This window comes from Galendromus occidentalis, unplaced genomic scaffold, assembly GCF_000255335.2.
Source record: "Galendromus occidentalis unplaced genomic scaffold, Mocc_1.1 scf7180000077202, whole genome shotgun sequence".
NCBI classification, from domain to species: domain Eukaryota; kingdom Metazoa; phylum Arthropoda; class Arachnida; order Mesostigmata; family Phytoseiidae; genus Galendromus; species Galendromus occidentalis.
Window position 1 is genome coordinate 49,429 of NW_003805190.1, and position 13,068 is coordinate 62,496.

General features: G+C 50.3%; 2 protein-coding genes across 2 annotated transcripts; one reads left to right on the forward strand and one right to left on the reverse strand.

The window, feature by feature from the left end:
• The first annotated feature begins 227 nt into the window (after positions 1–227).
• LOC114828134 (uncharacterized) lies at positions 228–2,707 on the forward strand. The gene is made up of 2 exons (XM_029111038.1): positions 228–1,883; positions 2,144–2,707. Exons 1-2 carry the CDS (start codon positions 228–230, stop codon positions 2,363–2,365), a joined length of 1,878 nt encoding a protein of 625 aa, XP_028966871.1. The 3' UTR covers positions 2,366–2,707.
• A 1,079-nt stretch (positions 2,708–3,786) lies between these two features.
• Positions 3,787–7,677, reverse strand: LOC100909303 (uncharacterized). The gene is made up of 12 exons (XM_003741811.1): positions 7,590–7,677; positions 7,004–7,246; positions 6,821–6,920; positions 6,393–6,610; positions 6,092–6,282; positions 5,925–6,000; positions 5,667–5,827; positions 5,316–5,450; positions 5,063–5,231; positions 4,777–4,916; positions 4,324–4,656; positions 3,787–4,043 (listed from the first exon to the last, which is right to left on the reverse strand). Exons 1-12 carry the CDS (start codon positions 7,630–7,632, stop codon positions 3,894–3,896), a joined length of 1,959 nt encoding a protein of 652 aa, XP_003741859.1. The 5' UTR covers positions 7,633–7,677; the 3' UTR covers positions 3,787–3,893.
• Positions 7,678–13,068: the final 5,391 nt, after the last annotated feature.

A 13,068-nucleotide genomic window follows, 5' to 3' on the forward strand; every position in this document is an offset into this window, starting at 1 on the left:
AGCACCGCTGTCCGCCGTTGCGGCTGCTGGTTCGGATTCCGAATAATCCAAGACCGTCTTACGTCGCGTGGGTGGAACGCGATTACGTTCTCTGAGTTGTCGTCTCAGTGGCGTCTGTTATTACCGACGTCGTCGTTGCGGTCGTACTAACGATACACGACCAATAGTAACGGATCTTCACCCGCGGGCGGGTGTTTAGAGGTCGTAGCTGGTCTACGGCATTTTTAATGGCTTCAGCCATCCATTACGCTGTTTACGCGGACACTCTAAAAGGCGACAAAATTCGTTCTCCATTCCCACCTGTGTCGAGCCTTTCGGGCCTATTCTCAGGACGAGAGAAGATGGCGGCGCATCCTTTCGGACCAATGGCTCTACCCGTTCCCCCGGGCGGTCTCCCGAAACTCGGGGCCCATCCCGATAATCCGGGGCTCGACATTTGGCTCCAGCTGACGCGGAACGCCGCCGAGGCTCGTCACGAGGCCGAGCGGGCTTACCACAGACAGGAGTACGCGCATCAGACCGAGCTGCCGGACTCCCCATGCGACCTCCGCGTTTCTCCGAGACCCATTTCTCTAGTCAAACAGGCGTACCCTGTTAGCAAAGCGGGCTCACCGTCGAGCGGAGGGGGAGCTCCCGTAAAACGCCGAGGGCGAGGCAAAGAGAGGATTTGGACACAGATCGAGTGTTTCAACAATGACGCACAAGCGAAGGCTTTTGTACAGGCGGAGAAGACCTGGGTCATGCAAAAGAAAACCCAGGTCCAGGAAGGTACCAAGGTCTACTACGAATGTTCCAAATACAGATCTGCGAAATGTCCCGCTGCAGTATCCATCCTGTACCATGCCAACAGCGACAAGGTCTCGGTATTCAGAGCTTCAGGGGATCATAACCACGCGCCTCTAGAGCCTCGACACAAGAACACCGCTGCCGTGACGACGACGACCGCGGCGCTCAGCGCAAGACGTCCGGAAGGAACGACGGTCATCAAAAATGGACAGGAGATCGCGAGACTTGCTCTGCAGGCGGGCGGTCCGTATAGTCCTCCGGATCCATACCGAGTCGAGGTGCCGACGCTGCACCGTCCCGTGGCGACGTACCCGAGCGTGAAGAGACAACCCGGACCCGATCCGGCGGAGTTACGACAGAAGTTCAAACACATAATCGGAATCAACGAGACCACGCCACATATACGAGCACCGGAACCGCCTCATTTCGATTATACGAATTATCTTCTACAACAGTATCCAAGCCATCATCATCATCACCTTCATCATCATCACCCGGCTCTGTCGCAAATTGAGTCACCGCCAATAATAGCTTTTAGACCTTTGCCAAGAGAAACGAAACTCATCAGAGACGGCGACGGAGGCAGCAGTCCCGCGCGTAGCGACCCGGGACACGGTCACGAATCGGGATCTGAAAGCTCCACGGGAAGCCCCAACGACCGAGACACGGTTCGCAGCGTAATTTCGAGAACACCCTCGGCTTCGCTCTCGTTGCCCGACGCGACGCGGTGCTTCGTTCCCAACTGCAAGAGTAATTCGGGCGTGGATCTGTCGGTCGCGTCCCCACCGTCCTCATCGGGAATCTCGTCGTCGTCCTCTTCGTCGATATCTTCGAGGTGCAAACATTCCTCAACGATGGTTCGCTTCCCGAAAGACATCCTGAAGAGAATGGTTTGGTCGATGAACGTTAATCGTACCAACCACGACGGATCTCTTTGCATCGCTCAGAACGGTGACCATATCTGTTCGGCCCACTTCAGTCCCGAGAGATTCGAGCAAAATGGCGCTCTGAAACCCGATGCAGTTCCAACAATGTTCGGACCCGACCTCGTATCGAAGGATCCAGCCGTCCTGGAGCAAGACCACACCGATTGCAAGGTTTGTATCCAGTCTCCTCCGCAGTATGATCCTATGCAATACTCTTTATATGAACGCCTGGAGCAGACGATATCCTGCTGCCCTGAGTCAGAGCATAGTATGTACATAGTAGTATGAGGCAGCGAATTCCGTCTCGGGGGCAGCCTGACCGAAAATGGAAATTTATCTCGTGACTCTCATTCTCCAAGTTCTCCATGCTTCGGCGAACTTCATTGCTCGCAATTTTGCCCTGAAGGGTCTCAAACAATCCTCTGTTGCAGGTCACGACGTCGAAAGAAGTCCCCGTGCGTAGATCGAGGCTGTCTCGGAAGAGAGCTCGCAGCGTCAACCTCCTGAGGCGACTTCAGAGAGCTCAGCACACCGTCGACAGACTCCGCCTCAACAGTCGTGCTCAGTGCGCCAAGATCAACATCCTACGGCGAATGGTCGCCAAGTGCATGGTGGACCGCAAGGGACGGAGTATTTCAAGCGACCGAGATTAGTGACCGTTCTCGTGTGCATATCATCCGCATCTCTGGAACTCATCCGCGTAGCATGTTCTCCCAAAACGCTTAGTTGAACCATATCTCACACCCCATACTCCACAAAACTGGCAATGTTGGAATGTAGAGGCCAACTCCGGAGGCGATGACGATAGAGAGAACATTAAGTCCGCACAACGAACACATTCATCAACATTTTTCAACGGAATTCCTTCAAGCTCATGTCGATCTGAAAGCTGGCGAATCTGCATACCCACTTATCAGCTAGGTGGAGTCGACCACCAAAGTCCTTATCCCAAAAAAACGCGAGAGGCTATTGTGGCCTCGCACCGCATCGCTGTCCGCTTACCTCAATTCTCTTTTTTATTCTCGTTTTTTATAAGGAGCAATCGCTGTCTGAGAGAACGGATACGCTCCGCATGTTGTTAAATTATCATTGATAACGATCCGGCTGCTTGCCGTCGTCGTGAGAATTTTATATTCGAGTGATAGATTCGACGGATCTGTTGGAGATTCATTCACTTAAACACTCCACTTATTATATCTTCACTGTTGTGTTTGGGATATCGTCGCGGGTGTTTTCGTTGAGCATTCACTGTCATGGGTCATGCATCCGTCGCTGTTGTTCATGATATTGGTTGGAGGAGCTTCATCGAATCATCATCCATATTTACCTTGTTACAAAAAAAAGAAAAATCCGTACAACATGAGGACGTCAAAGCTTCGCTACGTCCTTGAACTTAGGGAGACCCTGGGAGGGTCTACTGTACATAGGGTTGATTCATTTAACGGGAGCGGGCTCTCCTGAGCCCTGGTCTCCGTTAATTTCGGTTGTTTCTCAGGAATGTGGAAGCGCTTGGGATGTTACGGTTGTTTGCTTGGGTGGTTTGGGGGTGATATATTTACAGCTGTTGTAGATGTCGATGATTGTCTTGTCGTCGTTGTGGTTCCCGTTGAAGCTTATATTTTATCACGACGAGTAGTCACCGTGTTGTAGTCGTTCACCGATGTTTGCGAGCTCTCTCTTTCTGTTTACCATACTTAATTATATTTTAAGTTTATTATACATATATATTGACACGTTGAACACGTTTAATACCCATATACATATTACGCTCCTCAACCTTCACCTTTCGACTTTGTTGGGGACATTCATTTGTGAGGGGTTTGTTGCGAGCGACCCCGTGGCTCGTTCCGTGATTGTTCGTTGTTACACGTGCGGTATTAAGGTTATTGAGACGATACTATTTCGGAAATAAAATGAGCAGCATACTTTGTTGTTGAAATGAAAATTCGCATCCTCGCTCTAGGCCTCCCTAAGGGGCGACCCCGTTCATCATCCATGGAATGGATGACCTTGCCTTCCATTCTCCAAAATTCGCTCTGCGGAGATTCCGGTGTAGGAAAGTACGACATTCCTCAAAAATCTCTTTTTATTCTGATCCCGAATGTGAGACATCAAACTAACTCTCTCGCCATCGGGATCGCTCTGGATCCCTTTTGAGCTCTTGCTCGTTCAAGGAGTCAGTCATATCCGACGACTCAAGACCTCCCTTCCTCCGATGATTCCAACGCCGACTCCAGCGATGAGGATCGTGGATGCGATTCCGAAAATGAGAGCTCCATTGTAACCCTCCGCGACGTCCGGCTCCTCATCCTTCTTGCTCGGCTCCGTGGTCTGGAAACATCGATTGAAACATTGACGGATCTAATGCCCCCACCAGGCTGTATCCTTCGTTATGACAATCAAGCACAGGCCTCGAGGGGGCGCGACATCCGTCAGATTCCAAATCAGCATGGGTTGCCCCCCGTGAGGAAGAATCCTGGATCCGCCTCTGGTTCGAAATAGTCCCCCACAACTCCATCACCAGCACTCCACGGGGGAGGGCTCCCGACGAAGGACCTAGGATTGTGAAACGAAAAACTTTACACTGTGAATGAACTCACTAATTACTCACGGGGGCGACTGAATCCGAGCTTTGAGTCTCCGGAGAGGTTCGAGGACTAGGTGGCGTTGGCGGAGCTATAGTAGTGGAGGGCGCTGGCAGACTTTGTGTATAAGGATCTGTCACGGGAACGAGCGTGGTCTTCTCCTCAATCTCTTGAGCATCCTTCAGCGAGCCCTTCCGAATTGCGAACTTCATTCCATTCACGTCCACATCAAGGGCGGAATCAGAAATCGCTCCCTGAAGCTTTTGGAAAACTGCATCGAGACGCTCGGATTCGGGCGAGTTCTTTGGCGCATCGAAGATATAGAATTGGAAGATCGATTCTTTCTCTCCGAGAATGACCTGAAAATTCAAATCCCATGAGAAGCAGCTCCCGAGCGAACGGATATCGGCTCTGGGCAGGTGGGAAAGCCGAAAGTAGGCTAAGGAAGATTGAGATCGCTTCATCCGATGGAAACCTACGGCATCAGTCGATCCGAATCTGTAAGAGTCTGGAGATAGTCCAGATACTTCCAGCAGCTTATCCAGCAGAGCTGCCTTGAAAAGACCTGACTCGACGGCGAATTCCACGTCTTCGCCCGCGTACATGGGATCATTCACACCTGCAATCGGTCACCGATTCCGAAATACGGCCGGAAAGGAGACGTCGTTCCCGAATCATGCTTGCGGACTATATCAGCTTTTTTGAGCTCGATCGAGACGGGTTCTCCCCGAGACTGCGTCCGAGGGAAGTCGTTCCAGAACTCACTATCGACCATGACTTGGAGATTGCGTTTACGATCTAAATCGAAACAAGGTTCGAGCTCGGTGAATTGATCGAGGTATAGTGTTTTCTGATCAGGATGCTCGGTATCGTAGAGGCTGTACGACTCCTGGTATCGTCCTTCCTCCGAGTCGATGAATATGTCGAGATGAACCTGTACGGCGCGGCGGATCACGATATCGAACTCATGCTCTCATAGACATGTCGTAAGTTTCAAAGGGTAAGAGGAAGGACTCACAATGTATTTTTTGATGCCTGCGGCCGTGTTTACGTCGGCGATACACCACTCCCACACAGAGGAGGGACTTTTCTCCGGCAGATAATCGGTACGTCGGCCGGAGACTAAATCGCAATCGATTCCGCGGCGTTTCGTCTACAGATTAGGGAATGAGAAAAAATGTATCGCATGATTGAAATTACGATTATAGTCTATTGAAGGATCCAGCAGCTTAAGCACAATTAGCCCCTTTAAGCATGACCAATGAACAATGCGTCGATGAGTATAGACTCGTCTCCTTTCAAATATTATATAGTATGCATCTTCAATCAGCGACTCGGAACCGCCGCTTCGCGAAGTCGCCTAACTCACCCTGGTCTTGATTTTGAAGTGCTCATCCACTCCGAAGAAGTCTCCCGCACTCTCGACCGAGAAACTCACGAAGGTCCACGGGAGTTTGGATGCCTCGCTCAGATCCATGACGTCGCACGTCCGAACTCTGGTGTTCGGATTGGCGACATTGTAGATAACCTCTGATGGAAAGTGTCGCTCACAATTAGCCTAAATTGCTCCTGCTCCGACTTATACAGTATCGTTGCGGGGGAATCTCAAATCGATGTAACCGCTCACTTTGACTAGTCGAGAGGAAATAGTCATGGACACCATTATCGATGCGCAAAAGTTTTCTATCGAAATCCAATGCAATCTGAAACGAGGAAGAGCTCGAATCTCCGAAGCGAAAGGGTGATTGAATTAGATACATGGCCTCAAGGAGGTGTTTCGTCCACCCTACTAACGTCGGCTGTCGTCACGTTGCCGTCGAGAACTTGCTCCGTTCGGAGAACTAGAGTCGATGCATCGAAGACATTAGGTATATCGGAACGCCCGTAGCCATCACATTGGATACCGGCCGCGGGACTCGCGTCCTGCTCAACGGTGACGTTCCAGGCAAACTCCATTATGGACAAGCGTTCTTTCGACCTCGTACCTACGGATTGTAGAATCTTGAAAGTGAAGTGGAATCGATCGCGGAGAAGCGCCTTGTCTACCCACTTTCTCGTTCGGCTATTCTCAACTCCCAAGTCCCCCCAATTTTACCGTTGCTCATGAGGCAGATCTCCACGGTCAGCGGAATCATCTTCGTGAAATCGTGGACTTCCTCTCCTCCTTGCCCTTCGAAGATGACGTAAGCTTCTTCAATGTAGTCTTCTTTATCTGATTGGTCATCTAAGTTGAGCGGAACTTTGACCGCAGGAAGCCCGCGCTCCACGACGTACTTCAGGTCATCAGTCTCAGTGATCCGGTATTGGAGTTCACTGTCGATGGAATCGAGAGGGGGAGCGGTGAAAAAGATTGTCAAAGTAGTCCACAAATCTTCTATATATGTAGCACAATGACGAAGCTCTCGGAAAATAGAATAATCGGCCCTGACCAGCTTCATCTGCCGCTCGAATCATGGCGATGTAAACTATCTCTGACCCGCGGCCGCTCTTTCTGTTCAAGATAGGCATCATTAGAACACTCACGTCAGGATGGTGTAGGTCGGTGCATAAACGGCCTCCGATCTGAAAGCCCACGCATTGAAGCGCGGCAAAGAAGGATCGTTCCCGGTGACGTTTTCGCATTCTTAAAGGGTAATTTATTCCGATTTTAGCTCTTGAATGTACCGTTCCCAAAGCCGACGAATTCGGTCCCCAGAAAGTACTCACGATTGCCCATCTGCAAGAAGACCCGTCCCGCTTCAAGATCGCCGAAAAAGGATACAGTGTCGATATCATCGTAGTTGACGAGGAAAGCTGTTTTATTGATTGAGCCACCATCGGAATAATGAACTTCTTCGAAGTATCTTGTTGCTTCCACGGAAAATCCTTTCTTGCAGTCAGACACGTCACCCGTCAGATATTCCCCGACAGCGCGGAAATTCCATAAGCATTCCACTCGAACATTAACACCTACGGCCAATGAGAAATATCCACAGTGTGAGAAAACGCGGCCGCTCTGAAGCAAGCCCCTATCATGAAGATGTTCCTGCGCATGAATTCCCCCATAAATTTCCTGCTGCAGGCTGCGAATGGTCGAGACTGAGTTGCACTACAACAAATGCTCGTCGAAGCATTCGTCCTTTCAATTTTCGCAAGAAGTTCCCTATTCGCTTCTGGAGAAGCCGGTAGACGATTCTTCAGCTCCACATATTTCACCCAGCACGGATTGTTCTCGATGGATTGACGATGAGAGGACAACGCCACATGTTGAATTCGACGGCGGCAGGATACGTTGAACAAAAGGCGAACTCACCTAGAATAAGCAACAAGAAACAACACCGAGCTGTGGTGGCCATGTTAGAAGCTAGGTCAGTCCACAAGACAAATGGAGATCTCAACACTGACTTCTCAGCTTGACAACTCCCTCCGAGAGCTTAAGCTAAGCTATTCGCCCTGCCATCTAGTTCGCCGCGTATCCCAGCGACAAAGTCTGATTGATTCGAATTCGAGGCGAGGAAAGCTGCACCTATCATGGCTTTGCTCCCTGCGAGAATCAACCATTCGATTCCGCAATCCCAAATCATTGCACGCGGCGATTTCAGTGGCATTCCCACTATCAATTTATTCACGTCTTTCAGATGTTCGCTACAGAGCTGATCTGGGATCTCCTCCCGAGATTCTTCGGAAATCATTGTCTAAGGGACGAAATTGCACGATAAAGCTCCCATTCAGCTACACCGGAAAATGGCGGGGGTTCGTGCTGAAACGGAACATTCCGGTCGCGTTCATTCCCGGCTCCACGCGAATGGTAAGCGACAGAGTCGACGGAATCTCATGTATCCTATCGAGTTCCGCTATCATCCGGTGAAATAAAGCAGAATCCCTTGGACTCCTCAGAGCCCCTGCTATGTCGAATGCGGCAGCATGAGGAGAATAAGATTCGCTGGAGCATACTTCATTCCCGATGGAGGCGATTTTAACAGGAAATCCTCACATCGCAAGACCGACAAGAATCCCCAGCAGAGGTCGGTTTCTTCAGGAGGAATACGCCTCCTCTCGTGGAAGAACTCGATGGTCGTATCCTTGTGATATGATACGATAGCTTCTCGCGGGATCGCGGCGCAGAATATCTCTGCGGAATCATCAAGTGATCGCAGAACGAAGAGTTCATAAATATATTTACAATTAGCTTGGGAGTTCGGATCGAAGATCTCCGGCCCCGATCCGATCTTTTCCCCCAGAGCCTGACGTGAGGCGATGCCCTCCCTCTTCACTCCAATTCAGCTCTCAACATCCGGGAGGGAATATCGGCACATCCATTCGGGCTCAGTTTTGGGTTGGACAATACGCGCTCGAATGTCGATGGAGACAAACCTCATCGCTAGTCGCACAGCGTGCCTCTCTCCGACGACACTCATCTCAGTCAGAAGCCCGGAAGCATCGACACAACAGATTAATTATGCGCATTATTGTAGCTGACACCCGTTCGTTTGCCCAGATCAGCGATCAGGCTCTCGTCCTTGTAGACTTTCTTAGCCACATCGATGGATAAGAATGGAATTTTGAACAACGTCATGTGGAATGTTTTCTTGAAACTAACATGATCATGCGCATGACCCTTAATGACTCCCGGCTTAGATCCTGGGTGATGCGATCGCTTGCGAAAATAGCCTCGGACTCTCTCCGCCGGCACAGCGCAGTCTGACTTGATGGACTTTTTTTTTGGCGCCACCGGTGACACGATCTGATGAGTTAAATTTATCACCGGCGGGGAGTGATGCCACGGAATCGAGAGAGGATTCAACGACGCGAATTGAGGATGGAAAACCGCTTTCGGAACAGTCTGCGGATTCGGAAATGGAAGTGGTTGATAGTAGAAAGATGTAGGAGGAAGCGGAGCGGCGAGAGCATGCGATAAATGATTTCGCACGTGAGGGCCATTCGTGTCTGAATGTGGTGAAAGCTTCGGTCGCAGTGGGATGTGAGCGACACTCAGACTGTTTGTATAAGGCGGAACAGAAGCTGGAATTTGAGCCAGCGTCGGGTTTTGAACTTGATCGTCTTTGGGAGAAACGAATACTTGTGGTACATGAACCTGACTGAGTGACAATTTTTCATTTGCGGGCTGAGACTCCGAAATTGTCGAGGATGTTAAAGGGTAACGGACCGGGGGTGGCATAATTGGGATAGAAGTCTGGATCTGAGGTACGAACTGCGTGGGGGTAACTCTTGGATCGAGGAGAACTTGAGGATTTTCTGGGTAAACAGCGGTCGATATGGACGCATAGGGTTCGATCGTCGAGCGTTTGGTTCCATCCCGGCGCAGGATTCTCCTTTCTGACGAGCGTCGCTGGATCTTATCTTTCAGTTTTTTCCTCCTCAGCGCCGAAAGTTTCCGTTTTGATTTTTTCCTCTTTCGACGAATAGATTCTGTCGTCGTTGTCGGCGCTTCGGTCGTCGTGATCTCTGTCGATGTGGATTCCACCGACGTGAGAGTCTCCGGAGTTTCTGGTTCTTCTACATCCCGATCGGTGAAGTCCTCCATTGGCGGGGGCGAGTAGGGCGACGGCGGAACGTCTTCTTCGCTATCGTTCCACGAGGCTTGCCTGTAATTTTATCGATCGTGTTCTTAATCGAGACGTCTCATACCGTCGATGTGTTGATCGCTCCGAGAGTCGACGCGAATGAAGTCATCCAGCTCACTAGACTATACCCGAGTCAGTCGCAAGTGGCGCCACCGCAGGTGAAGGTCAGTTGACATGTATGGAGGAAAACGACAAGAAGAAACAAGATATCGAGAAATGCGCGCCCATACACAGCGGCTCTTACGCCTTAAGGATTCAGCTAACTAGCGACAATCATTCGGCTTTGATGAGCGAGATGCTCGCTGGGGGAAATCAGCAAGGTCGATACGGTGATAAGGCAGAATGATCGTTCGCTTACCGATCATCGTCACAGATGCTTCCCATTCGGACGACAAATCAGAAATCAGAGGGTACGACTCAAGAATTCAAGGCGCTGTGATCCTCAAGGAGGACTCGCGTTTTATTTATTAAGAAAACGTCCGCTGCCTGTTCGCTCTGTGATTCATTGGGCACTTCTTCGCCTATGGGTTATCACGGCAATTGCCGAGATCAGCGCTCCAATCCCGCTCCATGCTATCTCCGAATGAGAAAAGTCACAAATCTCCCTCTTGAGATCAGCGAGCTCAAGAGTTTCGCTGCCTTGAGGCTTGAACGACCGAGAGTGGCGCTGGGCTTATTTTTCCGTGGCTCGGCAGATACCGCCCATTTCTTCAGATTCTCTGCGCAAGATGGCATGATAGTTAAGCCGAGATCGGACACGACTTAGTTGACATACACGTGCAGCGAACTTGTAACGGATGTTGTGCAGGAGCGACGGGCGGCCTCTCTGATTCCTAGGGAAAAACAGCGCTCTCACCCTGCAATTTTGACGTGAAAACGTCTTTACCCAGGGTCGGGTGACCTGTTCGATGTACTTCGTCATCCATATAGCCATAACTTGTCGCACTTTGCGGTCTTATATCTCGATCCTCATTCACGCTGGCCGCAAACTGATTCCTGTATCGAAAGGGGAATTCCCGGGATTCCACTCTGAACGAGATCCTATCGCGAAGCGCTACATGGTTGCTCCATGATGTCGGTTTTTCTACATACCCCTCGATCAAGCTCGGAATCTGATAAATAATAGTGAATTCTAGGCTTCTCGTGGGGTTTTGAGAGGAGAATTTTATATATGGAGCACGATAGAGAGAAAACTAGCAAGATGCAATAATTCTACCCGATTATTGAGGCGAGGTTCTCCAGACATTCCCTCGAAACTCTTCATTTCCGAAGCTCCCCCAATGTGGAATGATTCGGTCGACTAAATAATGAAGTTTGCCTGAAAACGATGACTTCGGCCCTCGAGTCTGTCGCATCGTAATCGAAAGGTTCCTAATCTGGGAACGCTGGTCTATAATGAGATGTTGCTTCATCAGTAAAACAATGCTGTATCAATCCTTTCATCCAAAGAATGTCGACGTCATTCTCATACGGGTCTGCGCCTTGCGCGTCAACTCTCTCGCTCTATGACCGTCCGATTTGGAAGCAAGCTCACACCAAGCCACATCACGAAAGTGATTGCACTGAAAGCTATCGCTCGTCCGGTTCTCACGAGGTGGAATCCTCGCGAATTCACCCACCGGAAACAACTTCGCCACCCATAACCATCCACATCCCAACTCACTATGGATTCCATGTCCGTCGATGCTGAGTCTAACTAAATTCTCCGATGAACGACAACAACAGTAACCGCGGCCTCTCAGCAGTTGCAAGGAGGAATCCGCATCAAAACAGCACTCGACCGAAATCAATCTAGCCCATGCGGTCGAATAAGGAGGACCAATTATCCGCCGGTAGTCTCGATTGGCCGGAATGAATACCTTTCAGGCACATGACGCATGAGAAATTTCGTCCACCAATACCCTCAAGACGTTTTCACGCATGGAACGGTGATGTCCCTGACATAACCTAGACTGAATTTTTTTCCGTGAGCGGCTGACCGTGGCAACTCGATCCTACCGCCTGTGGAATTCTGCTCCTGAGGCTTGGCGGAGTCTCGCGAGCTCAGGCAGAGATCCGGCGCTCCTCGTGATGCTACCCCGGCTGAGACAAGGCGGAAGCTTCGACACAAATGACCATCTTCGCTCTTCCCGCTGTATCCTTCTTCCGCATGGGTTTCTACGATTGAGTTCTTCGACCGGAAATGCAGCACGTTCTCGTTTGAACGTTTACGCACACTAATGCTCAACTCGCTTACGTGTATTCATCTGTTCTCTCATGATCCGATTCAAACGTTGCTTCGAATCCCCCCCAGCTCCCCCCTTTAGTGCTAATGACACCATGAGACCCATTGGATCCGACAATCGATTATATCGACCACGAGGCCGCTTATGGGAGCCACTACGTTCGGAAACGTCTCAAATCAGATACATGATTTCCCGCAGCTCCTGGTGATCGTTCCAAGGTCTGCGAGTCGTTCTCGAGACGGATTTCAGGGCGGAAATGTCTTCGACGCCACACCGATGACAGAGAGTGGGTCAACCTCAAGCAGCCAAGCAAGGCAAGCTTTTTCATCAGAACTCTTCCCTCTCAAATAACAGGGAGGACCATCGATGATGGATGGCCTTGATGGGGTGCCCTGAAAATATCTCAACGACAGAATCTCAATCAAAATAAATCACTCGACAATGAGCCTTTACAGCGAATTCTCAACTCAGATTCTGATGCGGAAAAAATCTCTGTTCTTCTCTCGCATTAATCGCGACTCGAATTGGAACCCGGGAGGGATTCGCCCCGAGCTCAAGCCGTCATGATAATACATACAACGTGAGCGTCTTGAGAGACAAGAAGCAAAAGCCTTAATTATTGCTTGCCGTGAAAGTCAATTCAGCCAGTTCACAACAGAAAATGCCGTCTCAGGACACGCCATGCAGTGTCGACCGTAGCAGCGTGACATCCCGGCGCCTGCTAAAGTCGTGGAAGGAGCTCACAGTTAGTGTCGCCCTCGGAAATGTTTCTCGCTCATCACAAATCACAACCTTGCCTCTATTCATGTACATACATTAGCATCCGCAAAATCGGACCAAGTACAGGTGGCGGAGCCTTCTCAGAGTAGGCGAGGGCCACGCTCATACAAACCATCGAAAGAGGAAGGATCGCGAATTAACTATCGCCGAGACAAGTCTCCTGGTCCGTATATCCTGGGCAGCGACAGGAATAGTCTGCATC

Coding starts and splice junctions, on each gene's coding strand:
- LOC114828134 (XM_029111038.1), top strand. CDS start 228: ATGGCTTCAGCCATCCATTACGCTGTTTACGCGGACACTCTAAAAGGC. Junction 1,884..2,143: donor AAGACCACACCGATTGCAAG/GTTTGTATCCAG, acceptor CCTCTGTTGCAG/GTCACGACGTCGAAAGAAGT.
- LOC100909303 (XM_003741811.1), bottom strand. CDS start 7,632: ATGGCCACCACAGCTCGGTGTTGTTTCTTGTTGCTTATTCTAG. Junction 6,283..6,392: donor GATCTGCCTCATGAGCAACG/GTAAAATTGGGG, acceptor TACAATCCGTAG/GTACGAGGTCGAAAGAACGC. Junction 6,001..6,091: donor GCAACGTGACGACAGCCGAC/GTTAGTAGGGTG, acceptor TCCTCGTTTCAG/ATTGCATTGGATTTCGATAG.